Consider the following 26839-nt stretch of genomic DNA (forward strand, 5'->3'; position numbering starts at 1 on the left):
AGGGAAAGACAGAGTGACAGAGAGGGGCGTGGTCACACCGCAACCTCTTCTCCACCTCTCCAACATGTCAGGATTTTGTGCACGCACACATAAACCCACCATGTCGCCCAAGTCACCAGGGCCAGGACTCATGCGGTCGTTGGCTATTTAGGATCAGCTCCTTAACCAACCACCGGGCTATGGGGCCAGCCTTAAATATAAGTTTTAAAAATGATAAAATCCTGATTCTTAAAAATAACCCTCCCAAAATCTCATCTTTTATATATATATATATAAATATATATATATTTTTCCCCCTAGATATAAGCCAGTATTTCTAAAGAGGTTATTACATTAATCAAGGAACTGTTGCCAGAGACACTGGGAAAGTAGGCAATAGTGTTGCTAGCTTACATATAACTTAAGCCTGCATTCCTCCTCCTTTTGTTCCTTAACGCGTTCTTGAACGTTCTACATCCCAGCTCTGTCGGCTGCCGTTGGGCCTGTGTGTGTGGTAGTGCATGTAAACGATACGCCTGAGAAAAAGAAGAGGATCCGATCTACACTGCTGATACAATGCTGCCGCACACACACCTCGTTCTTATGTACCAACGTATAGGTATAGCATGACGGTGTTGAGAGATTTCTGGGTAACACGGGCTAAATAACACCACAAGTGAAATGATCTAAGCTCCAAAGTCAGGACTCCAGTGGATGTAATAGAAATCCATGCCAGGCTCAGAATACACTGCTAGCTCTTGAAATTTCAATTTTCAATCCTGCCCCTAGTGATTTCAAAACTACATTAGTCATTATTTGACAGACCAAAGTATGACTAAAATACTTGTCTAGACTGATGACTTTCAAACGTTTGTTAAAGCCTAAATCACAGAAATACACTTTATCGTTTATACATGTGAGTGTTCACACGTGTGCATACAAACACTTACCTTGTACATAGATGAGCATATGGGTATGCGGGGGAGTCTTCAAAAAACTCATGAAAAATGCATATTATGAACGAACTACGCATACATTTAAACTTTTCTTTGAACCAAAAAAAGCTGCACTTTAATTCCATTTTCTACAAACTTTTTGAAGTTTCTTCATATATAAGCTGAAACCATATTTTCATAAAATGATATCTACCCTTAATACATTAAATATTTAATATATTAAAATACTCTGATGTTCTCTACTCTATCTTATTGGTTTTCATTTTTTCTTTGGTGCACGGGACAAGCCATTAGACATTAAATGGATCCCCGACCACAACTGGGTCACTGATCCCTTCCCGCATTCCCTACTGCAGGAAATATTTTTAAGTGATATCACAGGTAATTATCACTCTCTGGTTATCTGGGAGGGGGATCAGGTCTATTTATTTTGTCCTTTTTTGCACCAACAGTAGATCACAGCTACGAATTATCAAGAGAAAGAACTCTGCAGCCTTTCAATAGGAAAGAAGCAAAGCCACCTGCCTTAGGGCTTCACCTGAGCCCACATCGGCCTGTCACCTTGCTAGCTTTTGTGTCCCTTTGGTGGGCACTGTCATTTCCACAGTGAATTATGATGAATGTGAGAACTATAAAGAGACACCCACCCTTTTCTAAATGAAAAACTTTTCCATTTGCATTAGGAAGCTCTAGAAACTATCACAGTCTAAGAGGAAATTCTTAGGTAGGTTTTCTTACCTTTTTTTTTTTTTAATATGCTAAATAAAAAGAGAGAGAGATAGAGGGAGAGAATGGCTGGTGGGACCAGCAGATAGTGTAATGGTTATGTCGCTAGACTCCCACGTAGTCAACCAGAGTTTGAGTCCCAGACCCGGCGGCTTAAAACTCACACTGGGTACATGTGCGTGCATGCCCGAGATCCTGAGAGGAGACTAGAGAAAAAGGGACTGCAGTGTGGCCATCCCCCTGGGGGATGGTTTCTTATCTTCTGTCCCTCTGTCTCTGTCTTTCTCTCTCTTTCTAATTAGCACATGTGCCCTGTAGCCAAAATCTCTCTTAGAAAAAAAAGTGAATGGCTGGGAATTTTGAATTTATTTTACAATTTTATAAAACAGTATAAAACAAATAACTTTCACACAATCAAAAGCTTATTAAATAAAGTTTACAGTACCTAGAGCAAGATAAACAGCAGGAGACTACCAAGTATTTTCTGATTTGAACTAAGGGTTACAATGAAACTCAACTGAGCCTTCACAACAGAACATTTTCCTCCTATAACATTGTTGTATGTTATATAATCTGCAATGTTTATACTGTTAGTTTAGTTCATAAGAAATTTATATTATGTTTTTGGGGAAAAATACATAATGTTTTAAATAGAACCATGTGAATCAGGATTAAAGTCCTATATTTGCCTGCTTTGATTTATTAGACCAAATTAAATCGGCCTCAGAGAAGAAAGGAGTCTGTCGCCCTCTTGTGGTAGTCGTGCTGTACTGTGGCCTCCAGGAGTTCCACATCAATGGGAATTTTCAAAGAAAACTTTCAGAGGCAGAGCGGTGTTTTGACCACACATTTCTGTACTTCCCAAAGCAGTCTCTATGTTATGACCTCTGCTTAGATACCCTCTGTGCTCTCCCTTCAGTTGTACCTCAGAAATTTAGCCTTTTCCTTGCTATTTTACAAAATACTCGCCCGCTAGCTTCTGATCACCGCACCAAAGGAGTTTCTGTATTCAATGCACATGCAAAATATTTACAACAATCCCTATCGTCACACGGAGCCTTTAGGTGAATGGAAGTAACTCAAAATATGAGGGGCTGAATTTTGTCAGCACTTCCCCCCCAAAAGAACGGGTCTTGTTCAGTATGAAACACATTAGAAATTTCAGAGATTAATGATATTGGTCTGATACTTCAAGGTTTTTTTGTTTTGTTTCGCTATAGGGCATGTACACTAGTCAGAAAGACAGAGAGATAAAGAAGGAAAAAGATAGAGAAATCAGCCCCCGGGGATGGCTGATCTGTAATTCCATCTCCATTCTTCTTTCAGGACTCTGGGCACACGCACATGCACCAGGCATGTTTTTCAAGCTGCTGGGTCCAGGACTCAAACCACACACCATGTGAGGTCCAGCTACCTTAAACTCTCCATCATCGGCTGGCCCTATGTTGATTTTTTTTTTTTTGTCTGTTTGTTGTTTTTATTTTTTAATTTTCTCAGACGGCACATGTGCCCACCAGGAACAGAGAGAGAGGGAGGAAGAGGGGAAAAACCACCACCCATTGGGGTGTGATCATGCCATAATCCCTTTTCCTCCATTTCTCTATTCTGTAGGGATTTGAGGGATCTAAGCGCAGGTACCTGGAGTGTTTCTGGAGCCTTTGAGGCCAGGATTCAAACCATATGTACAGTTAGCCATATAAAATCTGGTTCCCCTAACCCCTAGTCCATGGAGTAGGCCCTACAGCTTATTTATTTTTAATTCTTTTAGATTTTTTCTATAGGACTCATGCACTCCCTGGAGTGACAGACAGAGACAGGAAGAGAAAAAGTGAGAAATCGCACCCCCTGGGGAAATGGCTGTACCGCAACTCCTTTTCCTCCATTCTCTTCTCGGGATTTGAGGCACGCACACACACATACCTGGTCTGAGTTTTAAGCCGCCAGGTCCAGGAAATTCCCACATGGCCACCTCTTTAAGCACCACACCACCCCCGGCCTCAGCCCTCATGCTTTTAAAAGTAATAAAAGAGTCTTTTTCTTAAAATAGCCTGGATCATGTGCAAGGGCCTAGAGTCCTTCCCACAGCACACGCAATTCCGCTTTGCTTTCAAAATCAGCAACATGTAGCATGCCACTGTGAAATGAACTGTGCGACTAGTTCTTTTCTAAAGATAATTAAAAATAAATAGCACCATTTTAAAAGTGGTCGTTTATTTGTAATAAAGGATTTAGTGTCTAATGTGTTCGAATGATGTGGAAAATAGAAAAACAAAATAGATTCTTCATTAAAATAGGGAAAAAAATCCACTTACACAACTTAAAAGAATAATAAATGCAGGCCAGCCTGTGGCACGGTGGTGAAGGCGGCTGGATCCAACACGGCCAGGTGCACGGTGTGAGTCCTGAAGCTGGTCCTGAGAAACATGCTGGGCACACGTGCGTGCATGCCTGGGATCTTGGAAGGAGAAACAGAGGAGAAGGGACGGCAGTGTGGCCATTCCCCACAGGCGGTGCTTCCTCCCTCGCTCTCTCTTTCTCTTTTTCTCGCTCTCTCCCCAGTGAGTGCACGCACCCACCCTCAGGCAAAAGAAAAATAAATAACAATACAAATGATCAACTCTTAAAGCTACCACGTTTTCAGAACTAGCTCCTGTGTATTAAACCAATCCACCCAAGGCTGCCGAGGAGGGCTAGAAACTGGAGGGTGAGGTGGGGAAGGGCATTCAGGCAGAGGGACAGCAACTTGCAAAAGCATGGTGGCTGGCACGTGTCGGTGACTGAGGATGGCTCAGCAGGCCGAGCGCAGGTCCTGACTGAGGAGAAGCAGGGGTGAGGTGAGAAGTCAGGAGGGAACTGAGTAAACGGGGTCTTCAAGGAAAAGGTAGGAATGGTGAGACAGTGACACGTCGGCAGCAGGGGAGCGACATGGAGGGCAGAAGATGCGGTGGGAAGGAGACAGGAAGTAGTCAGAAGCCCTCTGAAGTGACCAGGGCCTGGGCCAAGGCAATGGCTCTGCTCTCAGAGGGGAGAGGACAAAGTGTCCACATCATGAGGTAGAATCAGTAAGTGTTAGAGACAGAGAGAAGACCTGTGTGCATGTGTGTGCATGTGTGTGTGAGTGTAATGTTTACATTCTAGCTTTGGTGACTGCAGGGATGTGCCATTCTCGAGATAGGAAGTGGTGTTTTCAGACACGCTGCATTTGAGGTGTCCCAGGAGATAGCAAGTGCGTCCATCGAGGGTCTGAGGGTGCAGAACCCAGGAAAGGGGACCACACTGCCCCTGGCTGGGCAGGACCAGGAGCCCGGAAGACGGATCAGCCAGGCGGAGGTCAGGGAGTGAGGGGATGAAGGTTGAGTCTGGGACTGGTCACACTGAAGGGTAGCCCTCGCTTCCTGTTAACGCGGTCATAAATGTTCATATTGGGAGAGACAGGAAGTGATTTTGTCTCCCTTCATTTTGAAAATCAAAACTGAGAGGCACAGAGGTTACTATTTGAAGCCACTAATCAGCAGAAGCGAGTGAGAACTCAGGCTTCAAGGCTGAGCCTCCATGGCTCCACCCTGCCATGCAAGGGCTGCCTTTGGGGAACTGGCTCTTTCTTCCCGATGCTTCAGAAATCTTCAGGTACCAAGAATTAAAAGATCCTTTCTTCATAACTGCGTGCTGGCAATAGAGGCTTCTGTTGTTCCTTTGTACATATTACCAAAACGAAAATGTGCTTCCGACCCAGCAGGTGGCGTGCGGGTTAACCTGGCTCCCACATGGTCCACTGCGAAGTTTGAGTCCAGGACCTGGTGGCTTGAAAATCATACCCATGCGTGTGCCTGCCTAAAATCCCAGGAGATGAAAGGAAAAGGGACTGTGGCATGACTGTACCCTGGGAGGTGGTATTTCTCTCTCTCGCTCGCTCGCTCTCTCTCTGTGGTGAGCACACAAGCTCTATAGTAAAAAAAAAAAAAAAGTTGTATTATCAAAGACAACTTCCCAACAACACAGCTCTCTAGGAAATAGAGCCATAATAAGTCTGTAAGTCCACGCACGCTCCCTGGGTGATCGAGGGAACAGGAACGGTCTGACTCCCCGGCGTGGATAGCGACGGCGACTATGAACGCACACAGAGCACGTGCAGGAGGCATTTCAAAGAGAAAAACAGGTGTAGCGTTTCTTCCCAGTGCCTTCGAAATCTTAGATGGCTGCAGATAACTTTCACCAGTGAATTCCAGCCTACATCCCACAGCGCAGCTTTCTCATTATCACTCTAAAAAAGTACGAAACATAAGGAATACCTGCTTGGGTTGGCCGCTGCCAGCTCGGTGACTTGATGACGCTGGTGGAGCCCACGGGCTTAAAGGCGACTGCGGTGGTGAGGCTGGCAGGCCCAGGTCTGCTGGCGTTTGGGCTCTCCAGGCTCTCAGCTCCGCTCCGGGTTGAAGCCACCGACGAAGCTGATGTTGGGGGCGGACCCTGAGTATCACTGTAAAAGAAATGGGGAAACACCTTTTGGTGAAGTGGTAGCAATCTAACTTACATGATTCTTTTCAAAAGCTATTAAATCTTTAAGGAAAATGAAATATTGATTGACTTTTGAAAAAAATGAAAAACTAAAATCATAACTGAAGGATTCCCCTCTCTTTGAAACAGAAAAAATGAAAGGAGTCAAGACTGCATTTGTTTTACACTTTCAAAAGTCCACGAGAAGCCCATGCAGCCAGTCCCTTGATAGGCAAAGCTGATTTCCTCTCCCTGTCCCTCTCTATCCCAATATTTAAAGATTCATCTCGATTAAAATAGTAAATTACTGAAGAATCCCCAGTAATCTCTATGAAATGGCAGAGAGGTTTCCCCTTTCCTACCCTTCTCTGGTATTCTATGACCCAAGCTTCCCTGACACCTCACCAGTTACCCTTGTCACTTGCACGCTGCCTCGTTCAGTAGCTATGTAAGCACCTACCGTATGCCAGACCTGGTGCGTGCCACTGCCCCGACGGCGATAACAAAGCCATCGGGGTCCCTGTAATGCAGTGGGGTAAGCACAGGACATGGGCAGCTGGATCCCACATGCCGACGGCCATCGCCACGCCTGATGCGTGCATGCCTAAAATCTCTTCTCCACCAGGGCTATTTGCTTAACTGCAGGCCTTTGGTCTTTGCTGGTTCCAGTTTGTTTTAGAAGATCATATAGTCTTTACTACTGAAGCATTTGTTATTTGCAATTGTACACATGCATGAGTGAACACATATACACATTTTTTAAAAAAAAAAAAATTGTGAAGTATCGCAAACCATAAGTCACTATGCCGTATGCTTTGGGATTATACAATACTATGGAAGGGGTTATTTCTCTCAAATGAAGTATAATAAATGATAATAACAATAAAAACTACTTCCTACTACTTAACTTTTCAATACTGGGTGCTAAGATAATTCCATGCAAAGAAACCCAATTCTATCAATAAAAGAAATCAACGGCTGGGCAGTAAACTATATTAATGACTTCAGTGAAATAAATACCCTTAATTATATTGTTTAAGTATAAACTGTTTTGATGAAAAGAAATTTCAGATTCAATCATGTCTACCATATAAGATGACTTCAAAAAGCTCAGGGAAAAACAGGATTAAAGTGTGAGATTATTTTGATGCATATTTTTAAAATCCATGCATAGTTTTTTCATATATGCTCTTTCCATAAAATATTTTTCTTTTTCTTTTCTTTGAGATATTTTTGCTATAGGGTGTGTGTGCTCACTGGAGAGACAGAGACACAGAAAGTGAACAATCCGCCCCCAGGAGGGGTGGCCACCATCCTTGTAATCTCTTCTCCATTCTTCTCTCAGGATTTTGGACATACATGCACACACAGCTGGCATGAGTTTTGAGCCGCTTAAAACTCATGGTTAAAACCATGAGTTAAACTGCAGTTGACTACGTGGGAGTCCAGCAATGTAACCATTATGCCATCTGCTGGTCCCTCTGTAGTTTTTGAAGACCCCTCCTTTTACCAAATGAACAAGAGTACAACTTCCCCAATACCTCTTGAGTCTCAGAAGACAATGAACACAGGAGGCAGGAGACCACCCTCGGGAAGGCCGACTTACAAAGTTGGCCCTTGACCAGCAGTTGGGAACTTGCTGATAAGCTCCTGCAGTGACAAGAGCAGCTCACTGGGCCTCAGCCGTGTGCATGAACAACATGGTTGATGCTGAACACCTGCTTTCCTTCGGAGTTGGCATTCTGGTACAACTGAGCACAGAGAGCCCTTGTAACAAGCCTGATAAAGCCATGGGTACTTCAGCTTTAGGGAGCCTCTGGTAGACCCTTGGCTCATTCATGACGGAGCTGAGCACACCCTATGCATCCTCTGGGAGAGGACTCTGGAACCCAAGCCCTGCTCCTAGACTTGGCCCCATGCACGGTCTTCCTTTGCTGATTCTACCCTGTGTTCTTCTTGCTGTGGAACATCCTCACCCTGAATATGACTAGATGCTGAGTCCTGGAAGTCCTTAAAATCAAAGCTGACAGGGGTCCTGAGGCACCTCTGACACTAAACAGTTTTGAAAAAAAGCATGCTCAAGTTGCTTTAACCTTGAAATAGTATTCCCTATTCTTGTTCTCTCAAACTCAAGTTCAACAGCCATTATCTTCTTTTGTTTCTGATCCATTTAATGAAAAAGCTAAAACCTGTTTAATGTTAAACATATTGGATCATCAGGAAGTCATGATGCATATTCACATAGAAAACATATGTCATGACTTGTCCAATGACCCAATACTATACAATGAAAAATGTAAGCACTTAGATCATTTTTATCACAAATAGAGTGGAAGATTATTTATTAAATGGGAACGTTGAACACAATTTTCAGTAAAGGCAACAGATAAAAATCTTTAAAGGAAAAATAGTTCAAACATTACAGGATAGTGGATATGAGCACCCTTTAAAAGCACTATGATGGACAAATTATTTTATCTAAGTCCAAGTTACCTAACCTTAAAGTGGGACAATACTTTGCTTTAAGATTTTCATGAGGCTTAAAAATAAGGTAATTATGTATAAAGTATTTAACATACTCTAACATAAAATGCTTCCTAAGGGATTCCAATGATGAAATTCGTGTAAATCCATAAACACCTTTGATTAATAATATAGAGATTAAGACTAAAATATAGCCATTTCCACTAGCTGCAAAATAAGCAAGGATGGACATGAAATGATAAATTAATAACTTGTATCTCTAGAACACAAAGGTTCTAGTTTCATGTTTTAAAGCTGGGAATGGAGAAAAGTGTACTAACGGAGTCCAGGTTTCTTTTCAAGATTGAACCAATGAAGGGGGAAAAAACAAGAGGAAGAGAAGTTAACCTTCAGTGTCAGCAGTCTGATTTATCTCCAGTGTACATTCCTTTCCCACATTTGTTTAACTGCTGGGTCATTGAGAAAGACATGACAAATTTCTCTATGTTTTTCTATGCAAAAATGTGTCACGACTTTTCCAACAACCCAATATCATACTAGATGAAGTTCAGGTACAAACTGGGAACACTGAAAATTTTCAATCTATCTATTTCAAAGTTAAAACCCTACTTGCAAAATACTCTCCAGAGTAATTTTCAATCCAATTACATGTGCGTAAATTTTTTTAAAAAACTGACTGTGCATCACAGGTTTAATTATCAATAATTAAGCTAAACAGTTTTTAGTTAAGGTCTTACAAAAATGATATACTAACATACAGATTCTGAAATGGTACAGAAAGAATATTTCTGGAAGGACCTTAAGTAAGAGCAACTTATTATTTTATAAAAACTCTTTGGTTAAAACTCTATACAAAGGGGGACCAGCAGTCAGCATAATGGCTATGTTGCTGGACTCCCACGTAGTCGACCGCGGTTCACCTCCCGGACCCAGTGGCTTAAAACTCACGCTGGGCACGTGAGTGTGCATGCTCAAGATCCCGAGAGGAGAATGGAGAAGAAGGGATTGCGGCATGATCATCCCCCCTGGGGGGGGGGTGATTTCTCGCTTTCTGTCTCTCTGTCTCTGTCTGTCTGGCGAGCGCACATGCCCTATAGCAAAAACCTTTCTCTAAAAAAAAAAAAAAAGATTAAAAAAACAAACCCGAGAGGAGAAGGGAGAAGAAGGGATTGCGGCATGATCATCCCCCCTGGGGGGGGGGGTGATTTCTCGCTTTCTGTCTCTCTGTCTCTGTCTGTCTGGCGAGCGCACATGCCCTATAGCAAAAACCTTTCTCTAAAAAAAAAAAAAAAGATTAAAAAAACAAAAAAAACCCTCTATACAAGGACCTGGGCATAGAGAGAAATCCAGAGTGTCCTTCTTTCCAGAATTCTATATTTACAAGAAAAAAATGTATATGTGTCTAAACAAAGTTCTTTAATTTCATTTTTACACCAAAATTAAAAGTCCTAAATACACTGCAATAGAAACAAGTTTGGTGTCACTTTATTCTCACAGTAAAGCAATGGTAATGCCTAAACTTCTCTAGATGAGGGGCCGCAGGAAACTTCAATCACACTGCAGGCACTCTTGTGTGTGTCCATGAACATGGGCACTTTTCTGGAGAGAGGACCTAGCATTCCAACAGGTTCTCAAAATGTGGGCCCAGTGCACTCAAGTACTCAAAGTGGACTTTGGGGTGGTCATAACCTGTCTATGGACAAACTTAGCCCTGACAATCAAAGGTTTCTGCTCGTTTAACAGAATTCATCAAATATAAAATAATTTCAGGGTTTTTTTTTTTTCCACAGTGCAAAAATGTACTGCACTCTCTCTAACCCTGCTTAAATACCTCCCTCAAAAGTAACCCAGAACGATAATTAAGCATACTGAAAAACCTCCATGATGGCGGACAGCACACAAATACCTAATCTATAGACGGCTTCATTATATCAGGTTTGTACTAGTGCTGTCGCAGTAGTACACTCTGCCACTGATGCCATGTCCTGTCAAAAATGATTTTTTACTGTATTTCATTGAGATTATACTTCAGTAAACAGGATAGTTCTATTTTTCATATTATGCCTAATAACTTTTGGCTTCATTGCTACAGGAGAAAAGTGAATTTTTGTGGTTTGGTATATCCCAGATATACTGAAGATTAAGTTGCTGTTCTGAACAAAACCTTCACATTGAAGACCTATAATACAGTAACCAATTGAAATCAATTACCCTATTACTCTTGTTTAAAAGGCATGCCTTACCCAACACTTGAGTATTCTACTACAGCTACATCCATGCAATAGGAGAGAGGAGTTCACTTTAGTTACATATTTGCACAATTACTCATCACTTCATACCAAGCATCCAGTATGGTAGTTGTGTGACGATGAGTTCATGGTGAATCAATAATCACGCAACACAAAGGACTATGGATTAGCGTTGCAGTGAGATTACAGGTGACTCACGTGTGGGCAGAAATCGGCTCCAGGGCCTTCTCATCAGCCGGGTAATGTGGGGTGCTGTGTTAGAGAAGGGACCATTCGCAACGGCAAACCATCACTTGCTGCACCCGCTCCCACGGTACCTTGCTTTCTGCACATGGACAGAGACAGCTGGTTTCCCAGAGGACTGGAGAGAAGAAAAAACTAAAGGCTTGGAAACAGGACTGATGCAAAGTGCATCCAAGATGGGGAGGTATCTTTCCGCAGTGGAGAGCCTAGAGAGCATTCAGAAAGTTTCAAGTCAAAGCTGGCACTACCAAACAGCAGGAAGTAGTTTTGAGAAAGGGGGTCTGGGAGCAGGAGAGGGAGAGGAAGCCCAGGGCAGAAGGACTAGAAGAGCTAAGTGTGTATTATACTGTTTCACTTATTAATATACAATCGAACACATTTTCATTCAAATCTGGCAAAGCCACCTTTTAGAAAGCATTTAAAGCTGGAAGGACTATAGAACTTACATTTGGAAAAAAAAAAACGATAAAAAATAAAATGATTTTACTCATTTTATGCAGAAGAAGTGTTTGGGAGAGTAGTTAGGCTTTAGATAACCCCTCTGAAGATTTTGAGAAAAGACAAAAATCAACAGAAACTTAAGCTGATCTATTTACACTTGATTCTGTTTCAAATATAAACTCTAAAAGTTGTGAAATCTGAAAGTCAACAGGCACACAACATATGCTAACCCATACAACTGGGAAATGTCATAGATAAATTGCAGCAATGGAGAGAAATAAAGGGATGATCGTTTTAGAAAATCAGTTTCAAATACTACGGGGTTTATCCATGACTTGGATAAACTAGCTCATAGCCAAGCAGTGGCTGTTTTGGGCGGGTGTGTTTTCTTCAAGGCGGCCTGGAAGACAGTGTGGAGCACTGGCCTCCCATCACCCAGACACGGCCCGTGCAGTTCTACCTGGTCTTTGCAGCAACCACAGCAGAGACAGTAGCAGCTGCACTGCTCAGCACTGCTGCGCTATATCTAGCAGGAGGAGAGAAGGTAGAGAACTTTCGAGGACCTTCCAAAGGACCTTCCGCATTTCTTATGGAGTTGCTTACACTGAGAGGGTGGAAAAGAAAAACAGAGGAGAGGAACAAAAAGTGAGAAAGGGTAGCAGAGTAAACACAACCACCCCCGTTAATATTTAGATACTACACAGGCGTGAAAGAGCTGGAATAGGAGTTTCAGGTTATTTAGACGTTGTTATGATTTCTCTTAGAAATTAAAATCTGATGTATAATCCCCCTAAAGCTGATGTGTTTATCTACAAACACTCCTGAAGGTATCTAAGGTGTCTATCCTACTAGAATTCTAAAGATGTCATATAGCACACACTTGAAGGACTTGCCATCTTGCCACGTAGTTATTACTAAGTAGAAAATAAACCTCAACACAAAGTTTGAATTTCTATAAGCAGAGAAAGGACAGTTGAGACAATTTTTTTTTCCCCAAAAAAGTCTCTAGGCAGAGTTCTAGCTTAAAGAAAACACACACTGCGAGTGCTGACATTTTAATGAGCCCGTTTTCAGGCCACGCGGGTACAAGTGGCTGCCCATTCAGGAGCAGTGATGTATATTAACATGATCAAGTAGCAACGATTTAAAATGTTGACAGTAAAGCTATCTGTAGGGCAACACCTGCAAAAATGAATCGTAGTTACCATGACAATGACTAAAATATCACCTTTTCTGCAGAAGGTCCATATTTCCATTTTCAGTTTACTTTGTAAAGAGGAAAAAATGCTGGCCTAAAATGTTATTTTGGAAACATTATTACTTAGAATACTTATTTTCCCTTGGTTAGTCATTAATAGGCCATCATTAGGACTGTAATGATTTCTAAATGAGCTATCAAAATGGAAGAGTGAATTTCCTGTTCATAAAGTAGCATAAAAAGAAAAGCCAGAAATGCCTAGTGTGAAACCTGCAGTGTCTCTGCACTCACGGGCGCAAGTGACCAATGAGCATCAGCACCATATTATGGGGACTTTTCCCAGAAGTTTGCGACAATGACCTTCTCCACAAATAACTGCGTGCCAAGCTCAACCCAGGTTAACCACAGCTCGGATGTCTGACACTGTGCGACTGACATGAGTCTCCTCTTCCTGTCTGAAGAACTCGACAGATCTGATATTTTATTCCTAGTTTCATAAGAGATAACCTTATAAACCTCTCCAAGGAACATTAAAGAAAGTGGCAAGCCAGTTCTTTTAAAACAATATTATACAGAATTGTTTAACCTCAAGTATATATATTTTTGCAAGTCCATCCATTAAATGGAATGGTTTTAACAACTGTAGTGAATGGTGACAAAAGCAGAGGGCCTGGAAAGGGCAAAGGACAATGGCAGCAAAAGCGGGACAAGGCAACGCGCGTGTCAACGGAAGAATAAAGTTACAAAGTGACTCAACTTTTGGGTTTCTGAGTCACTCTGTATCTTTGAGGCAAGGGCTACTATGTGGGGGAAGTAAATAATGGCAAATATCAATAACCAGAAATTTGGTCTGTAAAAAAACTCAGCTACAAAAATGAGCTAAATTATCATTCTGTAGCAATAAGAAAACTGTGAGCTTCTTTCATTCTATTGTTTCACAAATAACATAAAAGGGCTTAGTATCAGGGCAGCTAAATAGCATCTCATAAGCTGAACTATTTACTCGAAAACCTTTAGAGTAAGCCTGGACATCTGGTAACATACTATGGTCTCTCTTTTAGAGGTAAATGCCCTAATTCAGAAGGAAAATTTTAAAAAGATGACAAATTTGGAAAGTTGACTTTCTCAATCACAAAGTGAATTAATAAAGACACAGATTTCCGGATTTACATTAGCCGTTAGAAACAAGACAAACAAAATACAGAAAAGCAGTGAGAAGCAGTGTGTTAAGGCTGATGGCCAGGTTTTCGTGGGTTTCTGTTAATGATGTCACAGTTCTGTAATTTCCAATCACTTTTTTCTTTTCAGACAGTTTTAGTGTTCATGTTAACCATCAGCACTGAAACTGAGACACACCAACACAGACAAACTCTACCTAGAATAAGGAGCTGCTACTTTGGAAAGTGTGGCTACATGGCCACCCATGTTTAACACCTGAGCACTTGCAGGTGGGTGAGGTCCACTCCTAGGTAAGTCTTCCAGAGAACTGTCAAATCTAAATTTTTCAGAAGTAAAATAAAAAGGAAATATTAATGCAAAGTATCAGACACGTTTATCATGTAAATCATCTTTTAGATGTACATCAATTATGGAAATACTGCCAGTTTTTAAACTTCATATCTTCAAAAGGTTAAAACCAAAACCATCACCCCCACCACCATTATATATGGGTTGTTTTTCTCCCAAATCCTTTAACAAGACTACTTACATGTGATAAAGTTTATATTCGAAGGGGAAAAGATTGATGGGAATTCCCACTCACTCTGTTTTCTGTTTTTAAATTTTGCTACAGGGCATGTGCACTTGGTGGAGAAAGAGAGAAAAAGAGAAAGAGAGAGAGAGAGAGAGAGAAAGCACCCTCCCCGGGGAGGAGAGTCACACTGCAAACCCTTCTCCAGTCCCGTGGGATTTGGGGCATAAATGCACATGTGCCTGGAGTGTTTTTCAAGCTGCCAGGTCTGGAATCAAACTGTACAGATGGCCACGTGGGGTCCAGCCACCAGACCCCCTGGGTGGCCCTATGGGTTATTTTTTTTTTTTTTTTGTATTTTATTTATTCATTCATTTATTTAAAGTTGATGAGAGAAAATGAGAAAGCAAGCCATCAGGTTTGGGACTTGAACTATCATTGGCCATGTGGAAGTGCCCAGTGCCTCAACCACCCCCACCATCTGCTGATCCCACATATTTTGAATGTTTTAAGAAAATTTAGTCTCCAAGAAATGAATGAAGTTGTCTACTTCCGTACATGGGTAAGGCCGGGTGGATTGGCCCGAGCCTGTCTGTCTCACGAACTCATGCTTTCCAGCATCGGGTGCAGTTGCCTGAGCAGTGCACGACAGGAAAGCAAATGGGAATCTCCTCCCAACTTAGAACGCTGTGTCTGTAGATCTGAAAGTGTACGGGTCTTGTTTATCTTGATGTAAATACAAGTATTGTATCTAGTCACACAACTAACTAGTGGTTATATATCATTGTGGTGCTTGGACTATTTTTTAACTTTGTTTTTCTGATGTCTGTATCATTTTTTTCTCTAGAATGCCAGAATTAAATGCTAGAAGAACCATTATCAGGTAAAGAAAAGATGAAAAATTCACTGTTGGGTTCAAAAGAAGAAAGCACCAAGTATAACACATTGGGGGAAAAGAAATCAACATGAAAAACACAAAATTATACTTTAAAAAAAAAAAAAGCCTATGAAGCGGCCAGTAGATGGCGATGGTTACATCATTGGACTCCCACATAGTTGGCCATGGTTTGAGTCCCAGACCTGGTGGCTTAACTCACACCAGGCACATGTGTATGTGCACCCAAGGTCCCAAGAGGACAATGGATGAGAAGGGATTGCCAAGAGGACAACGGATGAGAAGGGATTGCAGCATGGTCATCTACCCCCTCCACCCCTCAGAGAAGGAATGATTTCTCACTTTCTTTTTTTCTTCTTGTTTCTTTCTTTCTCTCTTTTTTTGTTTTTTTTTTTTTTGAGAGGTTTTTGCTATAGGGCACGGGCACTCACCAGAAAGACAGGGAGAGACAGAGAGACAGAGAGACAGAAAGCAAGAAATCACTCCCCAGGGGAAATGGTCACACCACAATCCCTTGTCCTCCATTCTCTTTTCGGGATCTTGGACATGCATGCACACAAATGCCTGGTGTCTCACTTTCTATTTCTGGTGAGTGCGTGTGCCTTATAGCAAAAATCTCTCTCTCTCTCTCTAAAAAAAAAAAAAAAAAGCCTATGAATAAAAAAATTAAATGGATCTGCCATGTTACACTGATTTTCAAATGGAAAATGTAGTACAAAGATTCAAAAAATATAAAAATAGAGGTTATATCCCTCTTGGTTATTTAGCACTGGTCCTACTTTTACCAAAGTGTTAAAAAAAACATAGACAATTTAAGAAAAATGTCATGGTAAAATTAAAATATAATTCAAGGTAGATAGAATACATTTTGAAAAATAAGAAAAGTTGAGACCAGCAGTTAGCGTAATGGCTATGTCGCTGAACTCTCATGTAGCCGACGGCAGTTCGAGTCCCAAGCTGGGTGGCTTAAACTCATGCCGGGCACGTGTGTGTGCATGCCCAAGACCCTGAGAGGAGAATGGAGGAGAAGGGACTGCGGAGTGGCCATCCCCCCTGCAGGGTGATTTCTCACTTTCTCTCTCTCTGTCTTTTTAGCAAGCGCATGCACCCTATAGCAAAAACCTCTCCCAATAAATAAATAAATAAATAAAATAAGAAAAAGTGTTATAATATGGGTTATTGAACCATGCCTACAGGTTTGGCCCACCACCTGTTTGTATGCCCTGTAAGCTAAGAATGGTTTTCATATGTTTAAATAATTAAAACAAATCAGAAGAAGAATATTTCACACACAACTCCATACATGAAAATGAATGAAATCCCAATTTCTGCACCCACAGACATTTCCTGGAACACTGCCACGCTTGTTCATTTAGATACACCGGCTACTTTCATACCATACAGAGGTGAGCAGTCGTGACACACTCCAAGCCCACAGAATGGATTCGCAATCTGAATCTTTCTAGAAGTAACTTGCTGATCCCTGTCCCAGAGAGAAACGTCTCCACGTAGCTCTCAGGGCGAACTCTGAAAACACAAATCTGGTCAATGTCTGTTGCTTAGACCTCTCTGCAGTGTTCTCAGGACAGCTGTGACCTTGGGTCACCCAGTCTTCAGCGCCATCTCACACAGCATGTCCTTGCCCTCTGGCTTACTTCAGTCTATCCAGCCTTCCATGTGTTCTTGAATTAGTCCTGGCCTCTTGCCACCTTGAGGCCACTGCGTAGTCCACTTCTCACTCTCCACGGCCCTCTCTCAATCACACCTTCACTGGGTGATTCTGAAGCACCTGTCTGGCTTCACTTTAAATATCACCTCAGGGAGGCCTCCTCAATTCCACAACCGCCTTAGTTGCCCCTATCAGATGCTTTCATAGCCCCTTGCACTTTCTTCACAGAGCCTGTATTATTGTAATGACACAATTGTGTGGGTTAAGTCCAGGCTCCCCCAGTAAACCAGAACAGCACCGCGGTCAGGGACATGATAGTTACTGATATAAAGTAGTAAAATAACGGCTTGCAGTAAAGTAAAAAAATAAATATTTATTAAGTTCATAAATGAAATATACTGCTTTCAAATACAGAACTCTCGGTATTCTTAGAACATACGTGTACTTTCTAGAGACTGTGTGACAATTCTAGCCAAATAGAATGTCTATGTAAGGAGGGACACGTGATTAAGTGTGAAAATATGACCAAGGACTCCAAAAAATACCTTAACAATGTCCTTTATAATATAAAGAACTGCCAATATTTTAGAAAAAAAGAAAATACAGGTTTTTAAAATAATTATTTTATTTAACTTTATTATTATTTAATTTGACCAGTGAGAGAAAGAAAGGGAAAGTGAGAAAGCAAGACACCAGGTCTGAGACTTGAACTATAGTTGGCCATGTAGAAGAACCATAGTCGGCCATGTAGAAGTCTAGTGCCTTAACCACCATACCACCTGCTGGCCCCAAGAAAATATAGTTTTTTGTTTGTTTGTTTGTTTTTTGCTATAGGGTATATGCACTCGCCAGAAAGACAGAGAGAGAGACAGAGACACAAAAGGAAAGAAATCACCCCCCAGGGGGCATGGCCACACCGCAATCTCTTCTCCTCCATTTTCCTCTTGGGATCTTGGGCACACATGCACACACACCTGGTGTAAGTTAAGGCACCGGGTCTGGGACTCAAACCACAGTCGACTACATGGGAGTCCAGCGACATAAACATTACACCAACTGCTGGTCCCAAAAGTATAGTTTTAAAGAACTGTTGGTGCCATGTGTCCCTGGCATCTTAAGTGGTAGTGGGTCAGGCAATCATGGATCAGGTAATGCAGTTTGTTGAGCCAAGTCAGCAGTCTGTAAAGGACTCGATTCAGCTGGTAAAAAGATGCACCAAACCTGATAGAAAAGAATTCCAGAAAATTGCCATGGCAACAGCAATAGGATTTGCTATAATGGGATTCATTGGTTTCTTTGTGAAACTGATCCATAGTCCCTTTAATAACATCATTGTTGGTGGCTGAATACTTCACTGAAGTGTGTTTTTCATCTTGGGGATTGGTGAACAGTGAGAGTGTGAGAAGCCCAGGAGTAAAACTGTGCCTATATAGTGTGGGTTTGTTTTTTTTTTTTTCCCAAGATGTTTTCTATTTCTAAATTAAAATAATTTCAAAATAAAAAAAAGAACTGTTAATATATACTTGTTAACATATAATGAAGACAGGTAAAAAAGAGAAAGCAAGTGAGTCGGAGAAGTGGAGTCTTCCATCTCCATGAACTTTGTTGACCGAAAATATTTGAGACCCGCTTGAGAATTATATAACTCAAGAAATACCTTTAAAAGCCAGATTTCCAAGTTTCCAAACAAGTGCACTTGGGAGATTTCTTATGTGCTCTGCACACTGATTACCTGTTTGTCATTCAGCCAATCTAAAAACACCGGACTTAAGACTAGACTTAAGACCTCATTTAATATGGAACAGACATCAATACCTCTTCTTGTTTTGACATTCCCTAATATTTATTTCTTTTAGGGTTGGAAGAAGACCTGATTAATAGTCCTCCTGCAGCAGCCAAAGTCTGTTTTGTCTGTTGCTCACACGGGTTTTCATTTTTCACTGGAGAGAGGTATGAAGACTTTCTCCTTTCCAGGTCTGTCTGCAGAGTTGGGCTTGCAGTCTTAGGCCTGCTTTCCTCAGGGAGAACGAATAACAGCACCATCTGTGCATCGTGTCTTTCTCTGCAGTCTCTGCCCTGTGTCTACGCCTTCTTAATAATCTAGCCAGGCAAATCAGGCATGAGGTTGTCCACGTCACTAAGTCCTGCCATCCTGCAGTGAAAGAAATGCTTTCTCTATGTCCAATCCGGGCGGCAGCCAGACAGTGACGCCTTATGCTGTATACTCCATCTCTGCCCTTCCTTCTTCTCAAGGGCCTCAATTGACCCATCTTCCCTTCTCCGCTGGATGTTCTGAGTTCCCATTCAAAAATGAAACAAGGAAAAAACACCTACCTTTCCCTTCAATGTTCTTATTTTCCTTAACAGTGAAACTCTGAAATAACTGTATATTTACCTACCCATCCACTCTCCAACCACCTCAACTGGACCTTAAACCCCAATACTCCATAAAACCATTTCTTGCCAAGGTTGCTAATAACCTCTTCATGGCTAAATTTAAGGAACAACTTGCATTCCTCATTTCTTTTTTTATTGTGGCCAAAACACATAAAATGTATCATCTTAGGGAACTAGCAGTTAGCATAATGGCTATGTTGCTGGACTCCCACGTAGTCGACCGCGGTTCACGTCCCAGACCCCATGGCTTAAAATTCATGCCGGGCGCGTGTGCGTGCGTGCCCAAGATCCCAAGAGGAGAATGGAGGAGAAGGGATCGCGGTGTGACCATCCCCCCTGGGGGGTGATTTCTCGCTTTCTGTCTCTATGTCTCTCTCTGTCTGTCTGGCGAGCGCACGCACCCTATAGCAAAAACCTCTCAAAACAAAATGTATCATCTTACTTTCAATGTATTGATCAGTGATGTCACATGTATTGTTGAGTAATATAGTCCCATTATTGCAAAACAGATCCCCAGAACTTTTTCATCTTCCAAGTTTGACTGAAACTCTATAACCATGAACTAACTCCCATTCCCCTTTCCCTAGCCCTTGGTAACCACCATTCTACTTTATGTTTCAACAAACTAGACTACTTTAGATATCTCATATTAAGTAGAATTATCCAGTATTTTTGGTGTGTATTCCTTCCTCATTTTACTTAGTCTCAGTGTCTGACCCAGCTGACCACTCCTCATCTCTTCAGTGCCTTGACTACCCTGGTCTTATTTAGTCCTATTTCATTTGCTGTCCCTCCCTTCGGGGTTCCCTGGTCCCACGTTAGACTACTTTTTTAATATCTGAACAAACTAAGTTCTTTCATAATTCAGGCTCTTGGTCACTGATAGTATCATTAATTTCATTTTAGTTTATTATTTAACTTTTATATAAATTTTGTTTTAATGATAAAAGAAAACATTTTCTCATCAGGCTTCTGCCCTGTTGGGGTTCTGTGCATAGCAATGCTATTTATTTTAGCCAAGGAAACTGCTAGTCCCCTGGAAAAATGGGTCTCTTCTATTGGCCTTCTTATAATCAGTATGATGAGTGTGTTGCTTGCAACTATGATCTCCCTTCTGCGAAATTAAATCAACGAAAAGTTCACGAGGAAATGTCTGCCCTTACCTTCACAGCTACATTTATGAATCAATTTCAACAGACTTTATCTTTCTGTAACAGCCCCGAAACATTATTTGTGCATTCTAATTCTCTATTTATGATATTGTACATGGCATCTTGAAGAAAACTTAAAAATCAGCAAGTAGAGACATCTTTGTTTTGCACATGGGGGACAGGAAGGAGTGACTGTTAGGGGTAAAAAAAAGGTTAGGAAATAAATTAACGATGAAAATACCACCCAAAATGAGTCTTATTTTTTGTGAGAGCAAAGAAGAACTGACTCAAAGAAATTATTTTTGGGGACCATCAGGGGGCATAATGGTTACATCACTGTACTTACACATAGTCGACCAGTTGTTTGAGACCCAGACCAGGAGGCTTAAATCTCAAATCAGGCACAAAACCCTACCACTCTGTAGATTTAATATAATCATGGTATTATAAAAATAATTTATTTTAAATCCCTTTTCCTCCATTCTCCTCTTGGGATTCTGGGTAAACCCTCACATGTGCCTGGTGTGATTTTCAAGCTACCAGGTCTGGGACTCGAATCCTGGTTGACTGTGTGGGAATCCAGTGCCTTAACCACCACACTAACTACTGACCTTCATGCCACAATTCCTTTACCATTTCTCCATCCCATCAGCACTCTGGGCACGCATGCACGTGGTATGCTTTTCGAGTCACAAAATCTGGGACTCAAACCATGGTCAGCCATGTGGGATCCGACTCCACATGCAGAGAACTGAACTGATGTGCTGCCCTCTGGCTACTTCATTCAACCTCTTACCACTCTCTCTTATTCACTACGCTCCATTCATAATGGACTTCTCTCAGTTTCCTGAACACACAAAGCTGATCCTGTCTTGGGGCCGCACTTGCTGTTCCCTGCGGATTCTCTGCCTCAAGAACACACGAACCTCCTCTGTATCAATAAGACTGACTGGTTCATTCACATCTTAGCTCAAATACTTTTTTTACCCTATTATCTAATGATTTTACTCTTCCCCTCCCACTATATCTATTATTTTGTCCTACTTTTCTTTATAAAATATAAATGTAAAACTGTCATCTAAAGCTGTATTTTCTTGCTTTCTCATTGCCTGTCTGCTCCACTAGACTAGACGTGCATGACGGCACCCAGGACAGCAAATGGCACACGAGCACTTCCCCAGCATTCACTGGATTAATTTATTGTATATGATATACAGGATGCATGAGCGGGGCCACTGACCTTCCAGGCCTGGGGCTGAGGGAGAACGTTCAGGGAAGAAGACGACACAGCCGAGGATTTATGTCAAGGAGCCAGCCCCTATTATCAGCTAATGAATTACACATATAACTGCCTCTGACTCAAAGACAGCTTCACTGTCCCAACGATTTTGCAGCTGATTTTCTTGGGATCATCTACAGAACTGTCAGAGATTAATGCCAAGGACTGAACATAATATGCCCCGTGGGGTTCACTAATGCAGACTAGAACTGCTTGTCTGACCATTTTTGTAACTAAATCACATCAGGTTTATTTTCTTTGTAAATCCTTCTTTTTTTAAGAAAATGTTTAGTTTTCTAATCTTTAGTTTTGCTAACTTTATTTCTCCCATCTCGTGTGTCCAAAAGAGCAAAGTGTTTTGATCCAAATCATCGCACAACCGTACTAAATTTTACTTCCACTTTTTATTAAATTTGGACCATTTCCTTAAGTTCCAAACATACTGGGCTATTGGAAAAGTCATGATGCACTTTTTGCATAGAAAAATGGAAAAAAATACGTCCTGACTTTCCCGACAACCCAATATATTTGAAGGATGATCTGGCTATAGGTTCTCCCATGGGTGTACCATTATCTCCTTTCTGTATGAGAGCCACAAGTTTAGGAAGTTGTAGAGGTTGAAATCTGTCCCTGATTGATCCTTTAAACAATATCCTTTGGTTAAACTCCTTCAACCTGTTATTAATCTAACAACATGATACTCATCAACCTCACTTCATCACTAAATTCAAGGGGATCTTAAGAGTCTTTGATGACTTGTTAAAATTAGCATTCCCCCATTCCTTCCAAAATGTGGTAAGTTAGATGTGATCTGTTTCCTGAGAACTTATTCTGGGTCTTGGCAATTCTCTTTCTTTTCTCAGTGCTCACTAGATATGTTTTTAAGAATCCCTTCTAGTGCCCACCCAGAAGTACAGCAGTTAAGCACCACACAGAAGACGCTTGATCCCACATGGCTGACCAGGGTTTCCTTCCAGTCCTGGCAGTTTGAGAAACAAATATACATGCCCAGAATCCTGATTTTATGGAGAACTGAAAGAAAAATTATTATTTTCCCCCTTTCTCTCTCTTCCCTGCCCCCGTCCCTCCTTCTGTCATGCACACATATGCACCCTGTATAATCTATGTCTATATCTATATATATGGTTGAATTTTTTTCAGATGACCTCAAGTCCAAACTAGTTTAAAAGTTTAGAAGTTCATTTTTTACTTTTTAAAAATCAGTACCGTATTTACCTCTTCCCACTATAGAAAATACACTATTTTCTTTTTCATACTCCTAATACTAGGGCTGAATCCCCACATGGCTGACAGCAGTTCAAGTCATAGATCTGGTGGTTGAAAATCATGCTGGGCGCATGTGCATGTGTGCCCCAAATCCTATGAGGAGAACGGAGGAGAAGGGATTGAGGCACCATCATCCTCCCAGCAGGGGTGGGGGGCTCACTTTCCCTTTCTGTGTCTAGCTCTTTCTCTGGTGAGTGCATGTACCCTACGGAAAAAAACTAAAAACAATAACAATAAAAGAAAAGCAGTTATTCAGATTCCTAGGAGTGCATAGTTGTATCGTAAGAGGAACACCTATCACAGAGCTGGACCAGAGGAAGCCCTCAATGAGGAACAAATTCCCTTTAAATAAATACCAGAGATAGGAAAGTATAAGAGAGAATACACAGACGATTGAAACTGATTTTAAGGTAAATGTAATTTGAAAACAGAGTTCTCTTATTTGACTAAGAAAAAGGTGGGGCCAGCAGATAGTGTAGAAGTTAAGGCAAATGGATCCCACATAGCTGGCCGTGAAGTTCGAGTCCTGGACCCAGCAACTTGAAAAACATGCTGAGTGTGTATGCGTGGGTGCCCAAGATCTTGAGAGGAGACTAGAGAAGGGATTGCAGTGTGGCCATCCCCCTTGAGGGGGTGTTTTCTCAATTTTCCTCTCTCTTTGTCTCTGTCTCTGGTGAATACACATGTCCTATTAGCAAAAAAAAAAAAATAAAATAAAATAAAGGAAAAGAAAATCAGGATGGCTAAAATATCCTTACCTGCCATATGTTTTATACTACATTAGGTAGTATATCAGTTCAATTTTATTTTATAAAATCATACTATTATAATAAATTTTCACATAATATAAAAATAGAAAAAAATGGACTTCTGAAACCTTTAATGTAAGATGTAAAACTGAACAACAGCAAAGATAGAAAATTAAGCCTTTCATCAAGGTAAGGACTGCCTATTACTCACCCGTTTCCTTAAAATTCCTAAAGGGCACCTGCACTTGTCAAAGGGGGGAAGAAAGCGCCTTCAGGGAGGATGGCCGCACCGCGATCCCTTCTCCATTCTCCTCTCAGGATTTTGGGCATGCAGACACACATACCCAGAGCATTTTTCAAGCCTCCAAACCCAGGACGCAAACTATCTAGTAAGCAATGAAGGATCCGGCCACCGTATCCACCAGCTGGCCCATCTTCCCTATTATATATGTTTCCTTTTTCAAAAGGTTGTCATTTGAAGTAAAAAAAAAATGTACTATACTCCAGGCACCTTATTCAATATTGAATTTAATATTGCTAAGTTCCTTTCATTTTCTGAATTCAATAAAATAATTTTACTGCGTAGTTTCGTCCTCTAAAAACGAAACAGAATTTATTTAAAGAACAGCATGAGAAGGGTAACTGGTCTGATAAAATTCTGCTTCTAAGGAACCTGGTGCATAGTTTGGACTATGAAAATTGATTTTGTGTATTACAAATGCCAATTTTTATAAATGAAAGCTCTTTATAAGCAGTAATAGTCTAAGTGTAAATTGTCACAAATAGGCAAGCACATCCATAATCCAATCAAGAACTGAACAGTTTTGCGTGAGAATGCGTAGGTAAATAGAAACAATTCCCGTTTCAATAATGATTGAAGTACTGTCCTCACCAGGAACTGACGTGTAGTAATTACTTATGTTCGATAGAGGGCGATCTTTACACTGTCATCACCAAATCAGCATTGGCATAAAACAGTACACCCTACCCGTAGAAAATGAAGAGATCAACTACAAATATTCTGTATTTCTCAACAGACAAAAATTATTTGATCCTGTTCTTATTTTTCTTTTTTGACATAAAGCCTTTTTGCCAGGTTGGCAACCATATTTTGTGGGAATGTTTATGATTGTATTAGCGAAGAGATTCCACCTGACTGTTTTAATTTTTTTGAAATAAGACTATGCTGTGGAATCTGTGGTATTCAATTCTCAACCATAATATGTAAAAAATCAAAACATACTATTCCTTAAGGAAGGAAGATGAAAGACTGAAAAAAGTATGTTTTGATCAGGATAGTTTTAGGTATCTTTTTGTTAAACTAAAATGCTACTTTATACTTGTTTATATAGGCCATATGAACACTATAAATTTAAAACTGCATATCAGATTAATATTAATATATCTATATAGTACAAACTAAACGAACATGGTGTGGTCAAAGGTGAATAAAATTCTTAAGTTATAAATAAGTGATTCAGGGGCCAGCAGGTGGTATTGTGGTTAAGGCACTGAACTCCCATATGGCCAACTATAGATCAAACGCAGACCTGGCAGCTTAAAACCGCAATGGGCATATGTGCATGTGTGTCCAAAATAACCAGAGGAGTGTGGAGAAGAGATTGTGGTATGGCCATAGTCCCTGAGGGGTGATTTCTCACTTTCCCTCCTTCTGTCTTACTCTGTCTTTCTCTGGTGAGTACACACACCCTCTGACAAAAACCTAAAAAACAAAAAAACACTTTACCTGCAAAGTTCATCTCACCCTAATATGAAGTCCTAATGCCCAGCATGACTTTATCTGGAGATGGGCTCTTAAAGAGGTAACTGAGGTTAAATAAGTTCGTAAGAGTAGGATCTTCATCTAAGCGCGCTGGTTTCTTATAAGAAGAGAAAGAGACACCAATGCTTGCTCGCTATCTGGGCTTGAACAGAGAACAGGCCATGTGGACACAGTGAGAGGGTGGCCAGGAAGAGGAACCTCACCAGAAGCCAACCCTCCTGGCACCCTGATTGTCCTAGGACCCCTAGCCTCCAAAACTAGGAGGAAATTAATTTCCACTGTTTAAGCAACCCAGTGTGTACCTTGTTAGCATGTTTCTAATTTAAGTAGCGTGCCAGAGATGGCTTATACAATCCCAGGATCCACCTTCAAGATGAGCCATTGCATTGAATGTGCAAATCTTTACTTAGCTACAACTGCACCCAGGAGGAAAATCATGCCCATTAGTATGCCTTTTCTCCCCAGTTTATTTCACCATACTAAGACTCCAGTCAGCAAAGAGCTCTGGTTGGAAATTTAGGACATGTAGACAAATGCTCATGATAGAAATGAGAAGTGGAGGTGCTAAGAGTGGGATTAAAAACTATACAGTATTATAGTTTAAAAGTAAGATTATTTCCAGTTTGGGTGGTGGAGAGAGGGTGGCACAGGCGAGAACTCAACCGGGGTTGGAGGAGTTGTGGGAGGGAAGGAGGAAATTAGGGGGCGTATTTGCATTCTTAGTACCTCACCCCTGGTACTTAGGGCTGACGATCCTCATTCTGTGGGACTCTTCAGTGCATGACAAGACACCAATAGCCTTACCCCCCATGCAGCACCCTCCTCACCCTGTAATGTCTGTGTTTCCCTGCATGTTTCCAAAGGCTACTCAGTAGCAGTCTCTGCCCCAGGAGACATGAGAGGAAAACTTGAAAGAATGTGAAGGGGGCCAGCAGGTAGCGTGGTGGTCAGGGTGCTGGACTCCCACATGGCCAACCATAGTTCGAGCCCTGGTAGCTTGAAAATCACACCCCATGTGCATGTGTGCCCAAGGTTCTAGGAGAAGGATGGAAGAGAAGGGATTGCAGTATGGCCGCCCCCACCCCCACCCCAGGGGAGGTGATTTTTCACTTTCCCTCTCACTGTCTCTCTCTCCGAAGAGTGCACATGCCCTATGGTAAAAACCTTAA

At 41.3% G+C, this 26839-nt stretch overlaps 1 protein-coding gene and 1 pseudogene across 7 annotated transcripts in view; one reads left to right on the forward strand and one right to left on the reverse strand.

The window, feature by feature from the left end:
- Positions 1-26839, reverse strand: part of PDLIM5 (PDZ and LIM domain 5) — a 193652-nt gene that overhangs the window by 38824 nt on the left and 127989 nt on the right. For 6 of the 7 annotated variants that reach the window (XM_006164489.3, XM_006164488.3, XM_006164487.3 and 3 more), the window contains one exon: positions 5951-6138. In XM_006164489.3, the coding sequence (XP_006164551.1) occupies positions 5951-6138 (188 nt within the window). Of the gene's footprint in view, positions 1-5950; positions 6139-11205; positions 11338-12032; positions 12177-14145; positions 14266-26839 lie in introns of all 7 variants that reach the window. The other variant, XM_006164493.2, reaches the window with a different exon arrangement.
- On the forward strand, positions 18085-18468 carry LOC102484878 (protein transport protein Sec61 subunit gamma pseudogene; annotated as a pseudogene).

This window comes from Tupaia chinensis, unplaced genomic scaffold (genome assembly GCF_000334495.1).
Source record: "Tupaia chinensis unplaced genomic scaffold, TupChi_1.0 Scaffold143631_1, whole genome shotgun sequence".
Classification (NCBI taxonomy): domain Eukaryota; kingdom Metazoa; phylum Chordata; class Mammalia; order Scandentia; family Tupaiidae; genus Tupaia; species Tupaia belangeri.